This window comes from Pongo pygmaeus, chromosome 15 (assembly GCF_028885625.2).
Source record: "Pongo pygmaeus isolate AG05252 chromosome 15, NHGRI_mPonPyg2-v2.0_pri, whole genome shotgun sequence".
Lineage (NCBI taxonomy): Eukaryota > Metazoa > Chordata > Mammalia > Primates > Hominidae > Pongo > Pongo pygmaeus.
The window spans coordinates 74,797,410-74,820,309 of record NC_072388.2 but is presented as its reverse complement, the minus strand read 5'-3'; the positions used below and the strand labels follow the sequence as shown (position 1 = coordinate 74,820,309).

At 39.6% G+C, this 22,900-nt stretch overlaps 1 protein-coding gene across 50 annotated transcripts in view; it reads right to left on the bottom strand.

Annotated features, from left to right (window-relative positions):
* The window catches only part of TTLL5 (tubulin tyrosine ligase like 5), a 295,613-nt gene that overhangs the window by 71,037 nt on the left and 201,676 nt on the right, over positions 1 to 22,900 (bottom strand). For all 50 annotated transcript variants that reach the window (XR_010123769.1, XM_054448025.2, XM_054448030.2 and 47 more), the window contains 2 exons: positions 20,057 to 20,252; positions 1,140 to 1,357 (listed from right to left, as the gene is read on the bottom strand). Coding sequence is in view for 49 of the 50 variants with exons in the window: in XM_054448025.2 (XP_054304000.2) it covers positions 1,140 to 1,357; positions 20,057 to 20,252 (414 nt within the window). In the remaining variant the exon portion in view is untranslated. The remainder of the gene's footprint in view (positions 1 to 1,139; positions 1,358 to 20,056; positions 20,253 to 22,900) is intronic.

The following is a 22,900-nucleotide window of genomic DNA, read 5'->3' as shown; positions in this document are numbered from 1 at the left end:
GGAAGCTGAGGCTAGGAGATTCAGTAACTTGTAACTTGCAGAAGGTATCAAATTAGTAAAGTGTGGCCTGAGGATGTGAATCCAGGCAGTCTGGCTACAGAGGCTGCAGACCTAAGGATTTGACTCCACTATTTCCAGGGTGAGAGGGCACACATTTCCTATTTTGCTACTGGCATTCAACCACAAACTGCAGCCTTCCTACTGCCCTTTCCTACTACTCCAGAGAGTTCTGCAGTCATTACAATGCCAGCTCTTCCCAGAAAAGCGCTTGGTACTTAGTGGGCACTGAATAAATATTTGTTGGATAAATGAATAATGGCAGCAATATAATTAAAACAGCCACAAGGGATTGTTTTCTATCTAAATCCAGAATTTGATTTACCATCCAAGGAGGAAAAAACAGTAATGACTTTTTCTATGTTTTAGGATTCTTCTCACAACTAATATTGATCTTCCGAAGGACAAATGAATGAGGAGCCTCAATGACAGCAAGAGAAATACACAAATGTCCGCTACACAAAAACACAGCAGACAATGCCTGCCTCTTCCAGACATCTCTAAAAGTTCCCCAAGTTTAAACTGAAGAAGGGCTGCTAGAACCAATGCTCTTCACCAATCTATTTCTAGTTCACTGGCTAAAAAGTGGCTGGAGATACAGTGAAGGATTTTGACTTAACAAAAATTTGATTCAGGAAAGGAAATGTCTTTTTGGTGTAAACAGGCAGACTACAAAAGGTATTAAAAACACTGTTGCTACACAGAGCTTGCTGACTAATGTCAATGAAGTTATATTATCCTCTTAGATGAAATCTCAATCCTATATCTCCCCTTTCAAATGCCTAAAAGTGAATAAACCAAGGGGAAGCAGGGTGTTGAATTTTATATGAAATTGAAAAGATCTGATTCTGCAGGGCCTGTCCCTCCCACAGGGTAAAGCCCTGCCATCTGCTTGTTTCAGTAGTTCCCTGGGCGATTCTAATTTGTAGCCCAAGCTGAGAACTAGGGTTAGCCTTTATTTCCCAGCAGGTGTTCCTGTTTCCAGTATTTCAGTACGTACGGTCTTGAAGAGTAATAAATAAAGAGTACTATTAGCTTAGAATTGATAAAACTCAGTAGAAATTGAACAGAAAAAAACTTACTTGGAAGCTCTCTGGGATGTTGCCCTTCTGAGCACTTGTTTGTGGTTGGGTGGGGGCTTGGGGACCAGGGAGGCGCAAGAACTTGGAGGTGGTACCACTTTTTGTGGCAGAGTGGTTGGCTTCTGGCCACTAGCTGTGGCACTGGAAATTCTACAACCTGCACCATTATTCATTGTCCATAAATTGGAGTTAGGTAGTGTCTGGCTGCCAAAGATTGCCTACAAAAAAAAAAAAAGGAAAAAAATGATTGATGGACATCACCTTCACAACCCATTTACTGTATGTAACTAGTCTGTAATCCTGTCAAGGGGCAAAAAGAAAAGGACAACTGTTAAAGTAACTTTTTTTTTAAAGGAAAAACTTCTCTAATGTTGCCAGTGCAGCTCTAAATTCAGAGAAGGGGAATATTTTGAAGCAGATTGTTGAAATGGTCTTGTTGAAAGTACACTGGGCTGGGAACAGGGCACCTGGGATACTAAGTGTTGGTCCACATGTGTGAATTAGAACAGCATTTGATCTCTCATTGTAGTTTCCATCATTGTTAAATTCAACACTTTTTAAATGAATGTCTCTTTCGAGGCGTGAAGTACTAGAAATAGAGCACAGAATAAAACCGTCTTGCAGCTTGACTTGATTCCTGCCCACTCCAAAACTCTGAGCTCCTCTAGAAAGTTTGCAGGCAGGAGGCAAGGGGAGGAGTCAGTGTGGCTAAGGCATGGTGAGCAAATACAGAAAGATGAGGCTGAGGCTGCGACAGGAACCATGAGCCAGGCCTGGTTATAATCGTCAGGGCTAGTTTAGAATTCTAGCCTAGAACCACTTTGTTGACCTAAAGATTAACATAAGATTTTACATTTGAAAGCACTTTCAAAGTAAAATTACCATACAAATGCTTTATGAATACAATAGACACAAGGATATTTTTGCTCAGAGAGTAAGCCTATAAATAAAGACCTAAAAATCACTATCTAAACATCGCAAATGCCAACATATATAATTAGGATGTAAAAGTATACTTCCTTCAAGTAGACGCTTAAAAAGTTCTTAAAACTTATTTATCTCATTAGAAATAGTCTTTTTGTGTCTCAATTTTGTTACTGATCTTTCAATACTATTAATACTGCTTTCAACATGCATTGTAAAAACTTTAAATGAGAAATAATATTAAGAGAAAAATAACATCATTGACAAAATACATAGTATTTTTTATTAAAAAAATTTCTGGCAATTGATTTCCATTTGTACATACAACATGTAAAGGACTCGTGGCGAGGCATGATGAAATAATATGAGATGCTCTTAGGAAATATTCATTTTCTAGACAGAGTTTGCTAGTATTATTTTTGCCCTTTATGAATTTTATTTTTTCAGATTTAAAAGATGAACTGGGTACCTTTAGTAAAATGTTAACCAACCCTTCTATATGCATGACATAAAATGTCTGATTTTCAGGAAATGTGTCAAAGGTCCTAGGCTAAGCAGATATGAGAGGGGGATCCAGGGGTCTTGTGTGGAGTAAATGTGTTTGACTGAGATGCTTGACAAAGAACAAAGAGATTTCAGAGGTAAAGGGTCTGAGCATTTTCAGTCGGACCAATCTGACTGAGATGTCCCCAACCTGTGTAAACCACCTGAGGGAGAAACTGAAGAGCTACAATTTTTCTCCATCTCTGATCCACAGAAGAGGAACAAAGACAAAGTCAGGTGCGGTGGCTCATGCCTGTAATCCTAGCACTTTGGGAGGCTGAGACATGTGGATTACCTGAGCTCAGGAGTTCAAAACTAGCCTGGGCAACATGGCAAAACCCTGTCTCTACAAAAAACACAAAAATTAGCTAGACGTGGTGGCACCCGCCTGTAGTCCCAGCGACTCAAGAGGCTGAGGTGGGAGAATCCTTTGAGCCAGGGAGGTGAAGGTTGCAAAGGGTGAAGACTGCACCACTGCACTCCAGCCTCAGTGACAGAGCTAGACCCTGTCTCGAAAAAACGGGGGAGAAGAGGAACAAAGACAGACGCAAGGTCATGGGCAAAGCCAGGAGGGCAGCACTGTTGAGCATGTACACATGGGGAGGTTTCCGGATGGTCCAAGAGAATCAAGGAGCCCTGACCCTGCTAAAGCAAGCCTCCCCAGGACAAGGAACCAAAGCTTCCAGCAGGAGGCAGGCTTCTGGGACATGGTCTACAACAAACCCTTTCTTTGCAGCTGTTGTTTCCATATTTGAAGGCCTTAAAAATCTGTGTGAGAAACTCAGTTGGAAGTAAAGAGGGACACAGGAACAGGCTGCCCCAGGCTTCTATTTTCACCACTACATCCTAATAATTGAGGTTAGGTGTAAGGAGTGTTTGGGAAGTGCCCCATTCAAGATGGGAAGAGACCAAAAATCAGAATGAGGGCTGAAGAGTTCTACATTGAGCCATCCATAAAGAAATTCCCTGGGTGAGTAGTAGAGGAGGGGAAAAAAATGTTGTTAGTTAAGAGCTCTTGGAAATCAAAATATTCTTTATTAAATTATATATTTAATGTTGTAAGGGAACTGCCATTGGTAAGAACATCTATTCAATAAATGTTGCTAAGGTGACAACTATATTTCAAATTCATCATTTTTTCCCCCAAAATCTGGAACATGTAACTACAAATGAAATAATGAGTGAAAATAGCAGGTTCAGAACAGTGAGTTTAGTGAGCTCCTGTTTTTGTTTTTTAAAAAAGAATACATACGCACCATATATATCTATATATGTATATACACACTCTCTCTCTCCCCTAGTATCTGCACAGAACAATTCTGGAAGTATACACAAAAAACTGGTAGCCTTCAGGGAGAAGAATTGGTTAGCTAGGGGTCAAGGCAGAAGGGAGACTAACTTTTTACTACATATCATTTGTATCTTTTGAATTTCATACTGTGTGCGTATAGTTATTTATTACAAAAATAAACTAATTATTTAAAAGGTAAAAGTCTAGTTCCAGTAACATTTAAGCAGGTAATACATTATCTGTGAGTACAAATCAAGATACCCAAGTGAAGCCCAAGTTTTAACCAGCTGGGTACAGGATTCCTATTAGATTGGGCTAAAGAAGGAATTAACTGTTCAACACTGGCTAGAAAAGCAGATTAGGTCATCAATGAAAGGCAGAGAGACCCAGAGTAAATGGAAAAGACATGGCTTGCGGTCAAATGTACCTCAGCTCAAATGTAGGCCTTGTCACTTACAAAGTGGGTGATCTTTTCAAGTTAACTTCTCAGAGCTTCAGCTTTCTCATAAGCAATTAAAATTACTTCACCTTTACAAGATGAGGAGCTTAATTAAAAAAAAATTACTTCATTGGATTTTTGGAGGTCAAATGAAGATCATGTAGGTAACCTTAGCCTAGGCATTCAATAAGGATTTCTTGAAATAAAGCAAAGACCTAGGCACACAGTAGGCACTCAACAAATGTTCCATTCCTTCCCAAACCTCCACCTACCTCAGTTCTACTGAGAAACTAAAGGATGGGATGACAGGGAAGTCCACCTATCAGTAATCCTTTGTGAATGGTAGTTGCTTATGCATTTCTTCAACATATTTTTTCAGACTTATGACACTCACTAGTTGTGAAAGCAAATTCTTAAAACAGAAACATATGTTTAGGCTCCCCAGATCATATTTACCCAATTCTCTCTGGCAGAAATAATCTTTTCCTCTTCTGAATGCTTAGAAAAATGTATTTGTATGACTCATCACAGTACATTCTACGTGTATTATAGCCACTTACGTGTGTACTTTTTCTCCCTTCTGGGTGATTCACACTGGAAATGGCTGAATTTATATATGATTAATTTTAGTTTCCCCTACAGTGACTAGTAGGTGCTTAATAAATGGAAAAAATTAAAAATTAAAAAAAATCCCCATCCCAACTATTCATCCTTTTTTAGCAAAAACTAAATTTCTACACAACAAAATAGGCAAATGTGTATTTAAATCCAGATGTAACCTTGTAAGAGGACCATTTTCTGGACTTTAAACAGTGCCTAGTGTGTTATTTGTGTCCAACTCATACTCGGCCACAAAATATGTTAGCCCTTCTGCAGATCTCAAACAAAAATAACTTCACACCTTCCTAAATGCAAAATTTGTGGTAGGACCTTAGATACTGATGTTTTATATAAGACTAGTTTTCACTTCAAACAATAAAATAAATTTAGGAGAACTTACTGCCTAGGAGACTGCCACTTGCCTGGATAAAATCGCTTCTCCCTTTCTTCTTAATATTACTACTCTGACTTTGTTTGGGTCATAATGTTTGCCCAGCTAAAGAAAACACATTTCTAAATCTCTCTTTTACCTAGGGATAACACATGATATATGTTCTGGACAATGAGATGGAAACAGAAGTTTCTGGGTGCAGTTTTTGGGAAAGCTCTTTGAACGGGCAGACTCGGCTGGTGCACACCTTGTGCCCTTTCATGTTCCCTGTTCTTCTTCCCACCTAGAGCATGGATATCTAGCAAGAGGTGGACAGACATAGGGTGAAAGTTACTTGCTAAGGATTGCAGAGAATAAAGACAGAAGGAGCATGGGTTTCTGATGGCACCATGAAGTCTGCAAGAGCCTATCTCTAGATTTCTAACTATGTGGGAAAAAAACCCTTCTAACTTAATTAAACTATTGGTGGGAGAGAGGGTTCTGTTACAAGCAGCCAAACGGAATCTTAACTGATACTAGAAATAATTCTCAATCTACCACAGATTCAAGCTTGCCTAAGCCTCAATACAACAAACAGGTACTACATCTCAGAAGGTAGACACTCTTTCCAAATACAGTAAAAGGCCTCTAGGTTGTGACTTGTGGTTTGGTGATTATACTGTAATACACTGAATGGATAATGAAATGATTATAATTGCATACCATCTGAAACTCCAAAGAGTCAGTAATGTAGACTAGTCCCCAGGTGTTTCACCAAAGCCAAGGCTAAGTGGGATGGGATTAAAGCAATCAAACCTGATAAGAAGAAACCCAGGAACACACTCAGGCAATGTTAAAAGCAGAAATATAAATGGTTGTGTGTAAACTAGCGGCAGAAATCAGCCTCTCCAGGCACCCTGAGAGTCCTGTACTGGCCCCGATCCTACAGCCCCACCAACTGAACTGCTCCATCATGTGAATTGTTCTGTCCTGATATTCATTCATAAAAGGACAGAAGAATTAGATGAAGTTCTCTCTAATAATTTGTAGGAAACATGAGGTTTCGATATACAATATTAACAACACAGGCACAGGAGCTGCACCATCATTAGTCAGTGTCCTGGGAATGAGAGAGCTGTGTAAGCACTGGCCTCCACTCAAGACCTAGTCAACATACACTCAGCATATACATGACTCTTGTTTCTTTGCTGGGTGTGGGAAACAGCCATACTACAGCAAGAAGACTTAGAGAAAAACCACAGTCTGAGGGTTGGCTTGGCCCCAGGCAAAAGACTGGAAAGGCCCTCCTTCTCCCACAACAGAAGGGTGCTCATGGGTGGGAAGGAAGAATTTCTGATAGACAGAACACAGACTGCAACTTGGAAGGTTCCAGGGAAGCAAGATCTGGGCTCTCTTACTAGAAAGATAATACTGTTTAGAGATTAAATTCTGGGAGGACTTTTTTCTTTTTTTAATTCCTTCCAGAAAAACACTCCTTTTAGCCTTCACTCAGGCTTCTTGGTGATGGAGCAGAGGTGGATGCCTCTTTGTAGTGAAATAATTCTGTAAATTCATTTTTTGAGAATGAAGGGGGATAAAGTAGGCAAATGCTACTCTCTATTTGAGTAGGTTAATGTCTCTTTGTGACCTTTTTACTCTAATTTAAGACAAGCCAACATTTCTGTGCAGTATTCTCCCCACATTTGATTGTGTCCCAATTTGGATAAAATTCCCATGACATATGCAAAGACACTTCTTGTCTGTTTCTCTCTGGAAGCTAAACTATTGAGAAGGTACATTTTCTTGAGCATGTAAGTTACTAATCACTCACCTTCCTACAATCAGGCCAAGACTGTTCAGAGCAAAGAACACATCCAGACTTTTATGCAACCCTGTGATGCTGTAAAAACCTTGCGGCCAAGGTGAGAGTGAGAGTAACTGTTTCTATTTTGGCAAAAGTAAGCTTCCAAAAGGCCTTTGTCTCACACTGTTTGGAGTTCTTGGCTGTCTTCCATTCACAATGTTTGTCAGCTGGGACAAGACTGGGTGCTGAGCAAGAGAAACAGTACAACTTTTCTGGTGCTGCTATAAAGCACTGGGCAGTACCATGACTTCAATAGGAATGGGACAGCAATCCAGAAGTTGCTCCTCTTCATATAGAGAGACCAAGCACACAAATACCTGAGACAGGACATGGAGCTGTCAAAGAGATGTTGGAAGCCTTCCGACATATCCTCTCATTTCTAAAACCAATTACCAAGCTCCCCCTCCTTCAGTGAGTAGGAAAGGAGGTTCTTACTACCTCAAATGACCTACTCTAAAGGATACAAAGACAGATGCTTACCTGGACAGAAAAATTTTGAAACTATTATTCACTAACCAATTGAGATCAGTGTGATTCTTCAGAGAGTCCCTAAATTAACTGTACTTGCCAACATTTAAGAAGCAATGAAGATACTTACAAGTAGATATTCAAATATACTCGAAACTGAGCTTGGACTAGTGTGTGACCTGACCAGCATAGTGTAGCTATGACACAGCTGGCTAAGACTAGGGCTGCAGTTCATGACCACAAAAGCCAGTGAAACCACCTTGCCCTAAGACATCACATGGGTGACCTTCCCTTATTAGCAGCCACACCTTCATCTAGCCGCAAAACCAATCAGACAATGGTTGACGTTCTGATGCAAATTCAGGCTCAGATGACCATAGACTCTGCTTTGCTTTACATTTCTTTCGTATCTCCTTCAATGCCCAGCACTGTTTGATCACACACACATACATAAAAAGGTTGGCAGACTGATGTTTTTCTTTTTGAAACAAATTTCTTTAATAAATGTTCATTAAAAATGATTTATAATTCTGCTCTCAGAGATAACATGTTAACATTTAGATGTTTTTCTATGTATATACAAACTTATTTTCTATGTGTATGTATGTATTTCTGTGTGCTGACAAAACACAGAATCATATGACACCTGATGTTTTGGAGCCTGTTTTTATTTCATTCAAATACCTATTCTGAGCATTTTTCCCTATCTATAAAGGTAGACCTAGATTGCTGTTTTTAATGGCATTTTTTCTACTATGGTTTATTATACTTAACCAATCATCAATGCTATAAATTGACACACTGAGATACATCTATATTTGAAGCTATGGAAATATGTAAATATGTTCACAACATATTTTTCTTGTTCTTTTTTTTTTTTTTTTTTGAGATGGAGTCTCACTCTGTTGCCAGACTGGAGTGCAATGGCACGATCTCGGCTCACTGCAACCTCCGACTCCCTGGTTCAAGCAATTCTTCTGCCTCAGCCTCCCAAGTAGGTGGGATTACAGGCACGAGCCACCACGCGCAGCTAATTTTTGTATTTTTTTTAGTAGAGATGGGGTTTCACTGTGTTGGCCAGGATGGTCTCGAACTCCTGACCTCGTGATCTGTCCGCCTCAGCCTCCCAAAATGCAGGGATTACAGGCGTGAGCCACCACGCCCGGCCCACAATAGATTTTTGAGTTAAAAAAAAAAAAAAATAGGCCGGGTGCAGTGGCTCAAGCCTGTAATCCCAGCATTTTGGGAGGCGAGGCAGGCGGATCACGAGGTCAGGAGATCGAGACCATCCTGGCTAAAACGGTGAAACCCCGTCTCTACTAAAAATACAAAAAATTAGCCAGGCATTGTGGCGGGCACCTGTAGTCTCAGTTACTCAGGAGGCTGAGGCAGGAGAATGGTGTGAACCTGGGAGGCGGACCTTTCAGTGAGCCAAGATCGCGCCACTGCACTCCAGCCTGGGTGACAGAGTGAGACTCCGTCTCAAAAAAAAAAAAAAAAAATTGGCCCCCAGTATCTTTTCTTTTTTTCTCTTTGTGTCACAAACAGAAAAGCACCCCCAAAATCTTATAGTTCCATTTTGAAACACCATATGTATGTGTGCACGCACACACACACACGCACGCATATATACACACATTCAGGTTGTTACCAGTTTATTTTGCTTTTTAAGAATAGTGTTGTGAGAAACATCATGTTATCTATACCTTTTCACATATGCTGGATCATTTCCTTAAAATAATTTCCTCAAAGTAGAACAGCTAGATCAGAAATCTCTTTATTCTTCTGTTTCAAAACTTTTTAACATATATTCCCAAATTGCTCTCAGGAAAGGTTGTACCAATTTATATTTCATCACTATGTCTGAAAGGATTAAATTTACTTATCATTCCTTTGATTACTGTGAGAAAACAGCTTGCACCCGATGAAAAGCTAGCTCACAATTGATGCTAATGCTGTTTCTTGTCCTTTTTATGTTTGTAAGATATTTATGCCTTTGGACAAACATGTCAATAATCTACACAGATATTATTCTAAAGAATAACCATTTAGGCCAGGTGCGGTGGCTCACACTTGTAATCCCAGCACTTTGGGAGGCCGAGGCGGGCGGATCACGAGGTCAGGAGATTGAGACCATCCTGGCTAACACGTTGAAACCCCGCCTCTACTAAATAATACAAAAAATTAGCTGGGCGTGGTGACGCATGCCTATAGTCTCAGCTACTCAGGAGGCTGAGGCAGGAGAACGGTGTGAAACTGGGAGGCAGAGCTTGCAGTGAGCCCCAGATCGAGCCACTGCACTCCAGCCTGGGCGACAGAGTGAAATTCTGTCTCAAAAAGAAAGAAAGAAAGAATAACCATTTAATCATGGTATTAATCATGCTTTTTATTCTTTCTTCTCATAGCTCTAATAATTATGAACAAATTAATTTGCATACCATATTTAATTGTTCAAGTAAGTAACTATTAGTTTTAAAAATGTGCTAATTAATACTTAATGAGCCTTGGGCTTCTCCTAAGACATTTTCTTTAATATCATTTTAATCAATTTCTGTTTCTGGCCTGGGAGGTTTAAGTAAAACCCCCAAGTTGAAATCATAATGCCATGTATATTTACGGTTAAAAATAATACATAAGAGATATTTGTACATCCATGTTCATTGATGTATTATTCACAACAGCCAAGATGTAAAAGGAACCTAAATGTCCATCAATGAATGAATGGAAAAAGAAAATGTGGTATGTAGTACCCACAAAAACTAAAAATAAAAAAGTAAAAAAAGAGAAAACATGGTATGTATATGTGTATACACACACAATGACATGTTATTCAGCCTTAAAAATAAAGAAGGGACAGAAGGGAATCCTGTCATACGCTACAACGTGGATGAATCTTGAAGACATTATGCTAAGTAAAAGAATCTAATGACAAAATCATTCCACTTAACATGAGGTAATGAAACTCACAGAAAGTAGAATGGTGATTGTCAGAGGCTGAATGGGAAAGAGGAAAACAGGGAGTTGTTCAATGAGTACGGTTTCAATCATGCAATATAAAAAAGTTCTGGAGGGCCGGGCGCGGTGGCTCACGCCTGTAATCCCAGCACTTTGGGAGGCCGAGGCGGGCGGATCATGAGGTCAGGAGATCGAGACCATCCTGGCTAACACAGTGAAACCCTGTCTCTACTAAAAATACAACAAAAAAAAATTAACCGGGCGAGATGGCAGGCGCCTGTAGTCCCAGCTACTTGGGAGGCTGAGGCAGGAGAATGGTGTGAACCCGTGAGGTAGAGGTTGCAGTGAGCCAAGATTGAGCCACTGCACTCCAGCCTGGGCGACAGAACGAGACTCCGTCTCAAAAAGAAAAAACAGTTCTGGAGATTTGTGGTACAGTATGCATATAGTTAACAATACTGTGCTGTATACATAAAAATTGTTAAGAGGATACATTTATATGTTTTCTACCTAAATGAAAAAAAGGGTGACACACAATTATAAGAGCAACTAACTTTTGACTTTTTTTTTTTTTTGAGATGGAGTTTCACCCTTGTTGCCCAGGCTGGAGTGTAATGGCCGTGATCTTGGCTCACTGCAACCTCTGCCTCCTGGGTTCAAGTGATTCTCCTACCTCAGCCTCCTGAGTAGATGGGATTACTGGCATACGCAACCACGCACAGCTAATTTTTTGTATTTTTAGTAGAGACGGGGTTTCTCCACCGTGGTCAGGCTGGTCTCAAACTCCCAACCTCAGGTGATTCGTCCATCTCAGCCTCCCAAAGTGCTGGGATTACAGGCGTGAGCCACACACCCGGCCTTTTATTGACCTTTTATCATGGGTCAGGCATTGCTTTAAGTGCTTTATGTTATCTCATTTGTCCCTCCCAATCATATGACCTGTGTCTCCTCATTATCACCATTTACAGAAGAAACCAAGGCACAAAAAATGTTAAGAAATTTGTTCATAATTGCAGAGGTACTGAGTAGTAAGCTGGGATTCAAACCCATGGAGTATGATTTAAGAACCTCACTATACTATGCTGTCTTTCTTATTTATGTTATGCTGATTCCCTTTTAAAGCAAACATATCTAAAGCAAATTTATTTAAATCATATCTCTTTTCTAAAGCAAATGTAGCAATGTGTCCAGTTTCCACTATATGTATATAAAGACAAATTTCATTCACCTTGCTCCAAGATCATTCTCTTTCTTGAAAAGGAAAGGCTGAAAAAAATTATTGTCTGTAAGCAAATGTTTGTTACTTATTGTTAAAGTGAAAGTGTGAGTATGCATACAGATAACATCAAAGGATCAGCCATGACCCCAGATAGAAAGCTCAACTGGCTAAAGAAAGATAGTTCTGCTTCATTTTCAATTGTGTGTTTTATCTTTTATTTGTTAGTACTTATAAGAAATTATTTGTATATCAGGGCCCCGTTCTCCTAATGTGTCTGTATCTTATGTGTCCTGATTACTAAAATGAAATAATTAGTCAAAGGCAATCTCTAAGTTTCCTTTACAACTTTGAGGTTATAAACATCTAACTTGTCTCTGTCTTCAAATGTATAATTTGTTTTGTTTGGCCCAGGATCTCACATGGTTGGTTTACTGTGCATATCTTCCACAGACCTTACTGTCATATATTCATTAAGTATTTTTCCCCTGGCTGCCACCATCTCAGATGGATGGATTGAAGTCTTTCATCATCTCACACAAAGTTACTACTGGGAGTCCCTCATATACCTACAGACAAACAAACAAACCACAGACCACAGAGTGAGGGAAGAGAATAAAACTGGTCACTAGACAGCTGCAGCAACCAAGCTGAGTTCTGAATCTTAATTGGTTACACTGACCCTTTTTTTTTTTTTTTTAAAGATTTGTGTATATGAGAGTATATAGCAGTGCAGCAGCAATAATGCTGGAATGCCTTCTCTGACTCATAAGTATGTAAACTAAAAAGAAAACGAAGAGTCAATTCTGTCGTGGGGGAGGACGGTAGAGTGGAAAGGGGCTTTGGAAGTCCTCTGACCTGGTATAAATATTATCTCCACAATTAGGCAGCTGTGTGATCTTGGCTAAGTTACCCAAACTCTTTGAACATGGATTTCCTCATCAGTGGAATGGAGATAAGACTACATCTGGTGCACAGGAAGCATTTACTGTGTGTTCATTTTCCTGTAAGATTCCAGAAAAATATTCCCCTAGCAGCAACTTAGAAAGCAACATGATGATAACCAGGGGACTTATGTTACTATCAGTAATAAGTTAACACAATGAACGAAAGTCTGTATTGTAATAATACACTAAGATCAGACTTATATGATATTGAAGAAGCAAACATAGGCCGGGCGTGGTGGCTCATGCCTGTAATGCCAGCACTTTGGGAGGCAGAGGTGGGCAGATCACAAGGTCAGGAGATCGAGACCATCTTGGCTAACACAGTGAAACCCTGTCTCTACTAAAAATACAAAAAATTAGCTGGGCGTGGTGGCGGGCGCCTGTAGTCCCAGCTACTCGGGAGGCTGAGGCAGGAGAATTGCATGAACCTGGGAGGCGGAGCTTGCAGTGAGCCGAGATCGCGCCACTGCACTCCAGCCTGGGCGACAGAGCAAGACTCCATCTCAAAAAAAAAAAAAAAAAAAAAAAAAGCAAGCATAATATGAATTAAACAAACGTCATCTGTGGTAGTCACATTTGTAGACACCTGTCAGGTTTCCTGGAAGTCTTCTAAAAAACACCTATCATAGAAATAAAATTAAAATAGTATTACCAGTAACAGTGTTGAAAAGACAAAATAACAATTACAGAAATCATTCCTGTATTATTAATAACACAGGAATTAATAACAACCCATACAAGTGCTCCTACTATCCAAACCTCTAGAACAAACATCAGGATACTGCACGTGTTGTTAGGTGCTAATCCTATTACTTAATAAAAGTACAAGGGAGGGTAAAGGATGGGCATTTCCAAGATTGTTATGCCCAAGAACACCTTATTAAGATATTTCTTTCATTAAGAATTGAGGTAATTGGGATGACATCTAGGCCTAAGTGCAAGAAAACTTTTCTTTTGAGATGGTGCTTATGAATAGTAGGAGACTGCTGAAGAGACCTGATAATAACTTTTCAAACATAGTTTCATAGGAGTCAATAAGTACTTGTTGGCTGGGTATGGTGGCTCACGCCTGTAATCCCAGCACTTTGGGAGGCGAAGGTGGGTGGATCACAAGGTCAGGAGTTCAAGACCGGCCTCGCCACTATGGTGAAAACCCCATCTCTACTAAAAATACAAAAATCAGCCTGGCATGGTGGTGTGCGCCTGTAGTCCCAGCTACTCAGGAGGCTGAGGCAGGGGAATCGCTTGAACCCGGGAGGCAGACGTTGCAGTGAGCTGAGATTGCGCCACTGTACTCCAGACTGGGCCACAGAGTGAGAGTCCATCGCAAAAAAAAAAAAAAAAAAAAGTACTTGTTGAATGTATAAATTGCAAGTTAAAATTTATGTAATAGTACTTACAGTTGCTGTTTATTGAATGCCTTATTAGCAGCAGGAGGCAGCATACAGCATAATAGCCATGAGCTTGGATGCTGCAGGCTGACAGACCTGGGTTCAAATCCCAGTTCTACCATTTATTACTTATATGACACAGAGAAAGTTACCTAACTGATACTATGCTTTTTCATCTGTGAAATGAGGCTAATAAGAGGGCAGCTGTAAAGATCCACTGAGATAATACAAAAAAATGGCCACTTTGGTGCTTGACATATGGTAATATCAATATCACATCCTGAGAACTACAATCATGATAATACACAGGTATATATCATCAACTTCAAATTAGAGATAAGGAAAATGAGGTTCTAAAAGTTTGAATAACCTGTCTTAAGTCATGGACTAGACAGGGCCAAGACTTAAGCTGTGGGTTATCTGACTCCAAAGCCTGTCTAGAGTGGCCTATTTCCAAAACAACTGAAAGCAGTATTATTTCATGTATTTTCTATGTATTTTCATTAAATAAGAATAAAAGAGTTTGGCTTGGCAAAATCTACTAAATCAAGTGGTCCTAGGAAAATCAATAATAACTAAAAGCTAGATACTAAGTATGAGTTCCTGCTAAAAGTCAAGTGGAAAAATAAAATAGAACAAAAGAACCAACCAAACAAAAAAACAAAGAAGCAATAGGTTATGACATTAAGTTCCGGAGTCAATATGCTCCGGAACTTAAACACACACAAACACACACACACACACTCCTCCCCTCTCATGTCCCCAGTCCAACCTTCCTCTCTGATACACCATTATAAAGATGTATCAAGACACCTCCTGCATGGCTAGACTGTTCGCCTATTTGTGCCACGCTGAGGAGCTAGCATGTTATTGCCAGCTGCTTGGAAAAAGACAGGGTGCCTGCTGAATTTCTCTTTCTTTCCCCTCCCCTCCTCCACAACACAAACACACAGCAGCTGAAGGCTTGGCGAAACAGAATTCATTCCTGCAGGAGGAGGCAGAATTTTTTTAGACACATGCAATGAACTTTTAGGAGCAAAATAACAAGACATGGTTCGGTTTATATGGGAATCCTTTCCACACCTGTGGGATTGTGTATATACACACATAGCATTAGCAAAAAGCTTGTTACACACTGCACTCAAGATGTTACCAGCAAACTGAAAGACCTCTTGATGTGAACAATGAGCTGCTGCCAGTCCTGCCTGTTATAGGAACATTAGTTTCTGCTAGGATTATTGAATCCAGATTAGTTTAGTAAACTTGGACATGGTGGGAAGGGAGAAGTAAAGAACAGATGGGGCAGAAGGATGACAGAAATTTAGGACGCACAGTTTTCTCCTACCTTGAGTTATTTACTAATGTTGAAAATCAAGTCTACTAAAAATTGAAGGGGTTTCGAAAGAAACCGGAACCAGTGAAGAATTAAGATGTATTTAAAATCTCTCCTTTCTCTCATTATTGTTAAAGGAAACTTCAGCAATTCTGTGTTGGCCATCAAAATGTCCTTAATTTTTCTGCTTTTGGGGCTCTTTTTCACTGTGGATGAGGCAGAGAAGAGAGTGGGAGGGAAGGAAGCAGGGAGTGGGTTGGGAGCAGAAGTTTAACAAAGGATCACTTTAACAGAAACTACTGAGTAATCGCTCTGTCCTGCGCCAAGAATAACATCAGCTCAATGTCTGCAATTAGAATCAGGTCAGTCGGGCCTCACAGCCGGTGCAGCCCTCCTCACAGACCCCAGCATGGAGAGCTACTCATGCTGATGTCACCAGTAGTCACTGTTGCCCAAGAAAGTCCCCGACTCAGCTGAAAGAAAACTTTTCTTTTGCTTTCTCCTTCAGAAGCAGGAAGACAGCAGGAGAAGGAAGACGGAATTAGAAGACATGCATTGGGCTGTATCAATATATAACCGATTTGTTTGATCATTCCTAACTCTTGAGATTCTGTACTTCCCCCAACCATCCTGAAATTCTTTTTTTTGTTTTTTTTGGAGACAGAGTCTCAATCTGTCACTCAGGCTGCAGTGCAGAGGCGTGATCTTGGCTCACCGCAACCTCCGCCTCCCGGGTTCAAGTGATTCTCCTGCCTCAGCCTCCTGAGTAGCTGCGATTATAGGCATACGCCACCACGCCTGGCTAATTTTTGTATTTTTAGTAGAGATGGGGTTTCACCATATTGGTCAGGCTGGTCTCGAACTCCTGACCTTGTGATCCACCCGCCTCAGCCTCCCAAAGTGCTAGGATTACAGGCATAAGCCACCACGCCCGGCCCTGAAATTCATTTTTAAATGAGTTAATGTGTATAGAGAACCCGGAATAGTGCTTGGAACACAGTAAGTGCTTAAGTGGTGGCTATATTATTAAAACAAAAAGGGAGGATTCTGCCTATTCATTAGGTTATTCCAAACCTAATGAATCAGAAATGGGATGGAGGAACAATTGTTTTAACAAGCCCTTCGAATGGTTCTGTTAACTCTAGTCTACGAGTCTGCACACTAGGACCTACAGGCCAAATCCAGCCCATTGTCTGTTTTTGTACATAAAGTTTTGTTGAAAGACCGCCACACTCATTCATTTACATATTGTTTATGGCTGTTTTCACTCTACCATGGCAGAGCTGAGTAGTTGCAACAGAGATGCTATGGCCTGCAAAGCCTAAAATACTTACTATCTGGCTATTTACAGAAAAAGTTTGCTGACCTCTGCTCTGACTTAAAACAATGTTTTTCAAACTGCTGGTTTTACCATCAGTGTGTAAAAGCTCATTGTTTCCATTTTGTCTTATTTTGTTTATTATGCTCTCTGTCATATGGACTGGATCACACCAACTTTCTTGTATCTCTGTTCCTGAAAACTTCTGCCGTTGGCTCTGGGTGACTTTGCCCTCTCACTCCCATGTCACAGGATCAGTCTTTTGCAGGGGTGGATTAAGTATATGACAATTGCTACATTTATGAGTGCAATGCTCTACTGAGATGAAGATCAAAGCTCATTCCCCATGAAAACTGAGAGATGTCCATTTCCAAACTCATATCCTGAATCAGAGTTTAAGCAGAAATTAACACCTTCAATAAGTTGGATATCTAAGTGTTCTGATTGGAGGCCGAAAAGAATGGAGAACTTCCTGTGTATACAATGAGAGAAAGGCTGCATGAACTCTTCCCAGACATTATTAGGAGATTACTATATGAAAGATGCTGTTCATAAATATAATATAATATGATATAAGATAAATATAAGGCCTCCTTTAACATCCCATTCCATAAACAGGCCCCTTTTATGGATGAATGCTAGGTAAATCAGATTCCAATTCTATCCACTGCTTTCAAACAGGCAGTTAACCACACTCTGTTAGTTATACCAATGGCTCCCTACACTTTAGAAAAATGAATCCAAGTGCAAGGAGTTCATTAGAAAAGTACCATTGCTATCTAAAGGGTAACCCAAGGACAGAAATACGGAATACTGAGAATATAAACCATGCTTCAATCAACAATTTAGTGATAATTATAATGGTGAGATCTAGCACAGCTAAGCTACAAAGGCATAAAATCTAGTAGGGCTTTGCTTCCACTGTGGAATGATTCTAAGTACCCTCTAAAATAAAGTGCTCTAAGTTTCTACACATTCTTCCTGTTAGAATATTTAATATCTTATTTGTTATTTTATTAATTATAAACTCTTGAAGCTAATGGAATTTAGTTACTTTAGCTCTCTCCTATAGTCCCAGAAACTTCACCCTTACTCATTTTTACCTAAATCAGCTGTGGTTTAGAAGAACGGGTTTGGGGTGTGGGGGAGAAGAAATAATGTTATACACATATATACAATTATGATGAATGATTTTCTGTTTGCTCTCCAGGAGAACGAGATAACTCCCTTCTTGGGAGTTCTGCCTCCTCGCTAAAACAGATATTCTGACAGATTCTAAAAAACATAATTTCCATATACTTCATAATTCAGTGAAACTAAACCAGTATAATCCTCAGTGAAAAGAAATTCCACACAAGAATAGTAGTACAGTACTTTGAATTTTCAAAGGAATGTGAGTTGCTGGAAGCTAATCAAAACTATGAGAAGGACTTAAAAATGAAGCAGTTTCTAAAAGTGAAAATCAACACAACTGCCTCTCCTTCCCCAGTCATCCTCCATTTCAAGGTATTGAAGCATAGTTTAAAAGGTACCAACTGTCTAGATTCATCAGAGCCAGAGAGTTTTTTTTTCTGACTTGTATTTTAGGCTCAGGGGTGCATGCTCAGGTTTGTTATGAAGGTAAATGGCGTGTTGCGGGGGTTTGGTGCACAAATTATTCTTGTTGCCCAGGTAATGAGCCAAGGACCTGAGAAGTAGTTTTTTGATCTTCAGGCTATACAGTGATACTTCCACTATCCAGTATCTGATTAAGTTGGCATTCTCAAGTACTCTGAATAACAGGGAGTTTAAAGTTTAAAAAGCTTTAAGAAATTTAAGAACACAGATTTAAAAAAAAAAAACCAAAAAACAACTAAGACACACATTTGTATCTGGAATTGTGAAAATGCAAACTGGCTTAAATGTGTCTACTGTCCCCAAGACCTCAAGATTTTCCAAATGAAGAAAATTTTACATGACAGAAAGTGATGTGGTGATTACAATGAGATGCTATATTCCATGCTTTCCAGATTAAGAAAGTTTATTTTTCTCCAGTAAAAATGGTCTAAAGAACTACTTTGCAAATGCCGGCCCTTACAATTTCTCAATTATGATGAATTAATATAATGTACAGAGTATACTACTGCAGGTAAAGATGATCAAGTGATGAACTATGTTGAAATAATAAAGTGACATTTTATTATGGGTGGTAGTTGAAAAGACAGACTATAATAATAATTGTTTTACTTAGAGGAAAAAACCTTTGGGAAATGTTGCTTTAGTCTTTGAGTAAATAATTTTGCACAAACTCATGCACACTATGTACTACATTTTTATAAGAAAAAAATGATCAGGAGATCAAACTGATAAAAAGTCATTTCTTCACATAACCAAATGTCAGAAAAGCTTATAGAATCAGTACTAATTCATTCCAATAACCCCACTGTAGAACATAGTAACTACTCTAATGATGATCCTGAGTCACCAAGAAAAATTTAACTCCTGAATTTTCGGTGAGGTCATCCTTTCTCTACAATTGGGGCCATACTAATATATTAGTGCTATATACTTATATAGCTCCCTCACTCATGAGTTTCTGGCATTTTATAGACAGTGAGTAGCGAATCAACATCTCCCTACACATAAGTTGCACAATAGCAAGGATTTTTGTGTGTACAGTCACCTTACAGCCCCACTGTTTAAAACAGTGCCTAGTACACAATAGAATCACAGTAAACATTTGTTGAATGAATAGCTATCATTTATAGATGACCTGCATGCTAACATATGTCCATTTCCCACCAGAAGAACTTGCAACTTATTTATTCCTTGAAAATCATGTTAGATAATGAGTAATATCACGCATGTATGCCAAGTATATCAAGTCAAGAAAGTAGAACATTTAGAAATAAAGATGCTTAAAATGCAAGCTTTCAGGTATCTTAGAATCAGACCCTATGGGAGGTTACTGAACTAAGATCATACAACAGAAAGGGTAAACACCACAATAGAGATTTTTGTATAGAAGCATTCAAATGAAAAAAAAAAAACATGTCAAACACTGGTTAAGCATCACTTTCAAGCAAAGCCAGTGTTATGGCTCCAGAACAGTTTTTCCTCAAGAGTAGACTCCCCATGAGCTGTCCAAGCCAGGATGGCACGGGGTTGGAAAACTAATCCTACATTTCTTATTCATTCACCTTTTTTTTTTTTTTTTTTTTTTTTTTTTTACCAACAGCAGGAAGATATAATACATGGAAAAGACTTATCTTGAATTACCTGGTGCCGGGCTCGACTCTGGTCCAGGAGCTGCCGGGACTGAAGTTTTTGTTGTTCAAGTTGCTGCAGGGCAAAATGGAGCTGATAGCTGCCTGCTGTGGGGTGATACTTGTGCTGGGGGACCACCCCTGTAGCCTTGCTGTACACATTGTTTTCTACTTCTCCTTCCCAGGCAAATACCCCTGTCTGGAGGCTCCTGAAGAGAAAAGCAAGCAGGTTTCTTAGAGTGAGTGGTTGTATGAACAATCTAGAGGAAAGGAGAGAAATATCTCAGGTATTTTTCCAATATGGAACCAAGCACAGTTTGGAATTACAAATCTACTTGTGTGATATTATCTGACTCCCCCACTAAACCGTAGCTCCATGGTGACAAGGACAGGGTCTGTTTTGCACTCTGTTCTTTTCCTAGCACGTATCATAAGGCCTGGCACATAGTCAATGTACAATAAATATTAGATGGATGTAAAACAACTGAAATAGCAATTTCATTCCCCTGTGATTACCAGAAGACCTACAAGAAGAGTCCAGAGAGCTTCCAATGCAGGATGGGGGGCTAACTTAAGGCAGGAACAGATGCATGATCATATTCTCTAACATCAACTTCAAAAGGAAAAGGGTTCATCACACAGAATTTGTTTTCTCTCAACCATGCATCAGTTACATATCTAAATATTTTTTAGAAGCTGTTTATATTTGAGCTTATGTCTCTATGACTGGGTAACATAAATGGTGTGGGAAGACACTTTTTTTCATTATTCCAAATTTACCTCATAGGGTCCCCACTGAGGCTGACAATCTGTACATCTGAGGAAGGCGAAGGGCCGGTGGCCTTTTTGAATAGTCAGTACCTATGCTATGTTATAGTATTTGCTAAATACTTTGACTATCTTCCTTGCCCAAATTATTTATTTATTTAGAGACAGGGTCTCAATCTGTAGCCCAGAATGGAGTGCAGTGGTGCAATTACAGCTCACTGTAGCCTCAACTTCCCCATGCTCAGGTGATCCTCCCACCTCAGCCTCCTGAGAAGCTGGGATTCTAGGTGTGTGCCACCATGCCTGGCTAATTTTTATATTTTTTTTTGTAGAGACGGGGGTTTCACTATGTTGCCCTGACTGGTCTCAAACTCCTGGGCTCAAGCGATCTGCCCACCTCAGCCTCCCAAAGTGCTTGGATTGCAGGCGTGAGCCACTGCACCCAGCTCCAAATTCTAGATTCTGGTGACCATGTCTGTGTACTTCCTAGCAGAAGTCTTTACAACTACAGCCTCCTACATTTCCCCTCTCAGATCACTTTTCCCAGTAGAAAAGACCCCATTTATACTACTTCATTCCCATTTGGCTGGCTATTATTAAAACAAAATACCGGAAGATAACAAGGGTTGCTGAGGATGTGGAAAAACTGGAACCCTTGTGCAATGCTGGTGGGAAAGTAAAATGGTACAGCTACTCTGGAAAACACTTTAGGGGTTCCTCAAAAAGTGAAACACAAAATAACCAAATGATCCAGCAATTTTTCTTGTAGACATATACAGAAAAGAATTGAAATCAAAACTAATAACCGTACACCAATGTTCATAGCAGCATTGTGCAAAATAGGCGAAAGGTGAAAACAACCCAAATGTCCATCAACAGATGAATCTACATACAATATTACTCAGGCTTAAAGAGAAAGGAAATTCTGACATATGCTGCAGCACATGTACAGAACCTTGAAGATATTATGCTAAGTGAAATAAGTCAGTCACAAAAGAACAAATATTATATGATGCCACTTATGTGAGGTACCTGGAATAGGTAAATTTTAGAGACAGAGACACCATTTTAGAATGGTGATTATCGAGGGCTACGGAATTAGGGAATAGGAAGTCATTTTTCAGTGAGTACAGAGCTTCAGTTTGGCATAATGACAAAGTTCTGGAGACAGATGGTGGCTAATAGTTGCAAAACAGTATAAATGTACTAAATGCCACTGAATTGTACACTTTAAAATGGTTAAAATGGTAAATTTTATGCTAAATATATTTTAGTATGATTTTCTAAAGGTCTCTTTTTTTCTTTTTTTATTATTATTATACTTTAAGTTTTAGGGTACATGTGCACAATGTGTAGGTTAGTTACATATGTATACATGTGCCATGCTGGTGTGCTGCACCCATTAACTCGTCATTTAGCATTAGGTATATCTCCTAAAGCTGTCTCATTTCTTTTGAGAACAGTCTTATTTGTCAGTCCTTCCATCTCCTTAACACTTTTGGTTATTCTTCTTGGGACCATCTTTAATTACACTGTGTTTCTTTTCCTTTTTAGGTAGTGACAAGAAAATTGTACATAGAAGAAACTTAAGACTTTCATAATGAACAACCTTGCTCCAAACCCTGGTTAAGGGGGCTTAGAAAAATGAAAGGCTGCCTAAATTGAGAGAAGTATTCACAGTGATTTAAATCAGTGTTATTCTTTCCTTTGTCATTGAAGTCATTTCAATGACAGAGGTGTAGCAACCCTGGAGTGAGGCTACACAGACCTTCCAGAGTCCTCACCTAGAAGCCACATAGGGTTATTTATAGCCCGGGTCCTGATGACTCAACAGAGCACTGAAGGAGGGAGCAAAGTGAAATGTTTGCCAAGCTCTGAAGTCCATGCTCCTCTGTTGCCTGTGCCCTCCCTCACAACCTGGTCTTTTCAGGCCTCTGCTTTGGTTTCCCAACTCTCTTAGAGAGATTTCCAAATCTCTCATTAAGGGTAAGTCCGTGAACTGTATTCTTTCGGCTTTCTATCCCATAATCTCACCTCTGATATGTCACATCCCTTACTCATCTCCTCCCACAGTTTGACTCCCACAGTT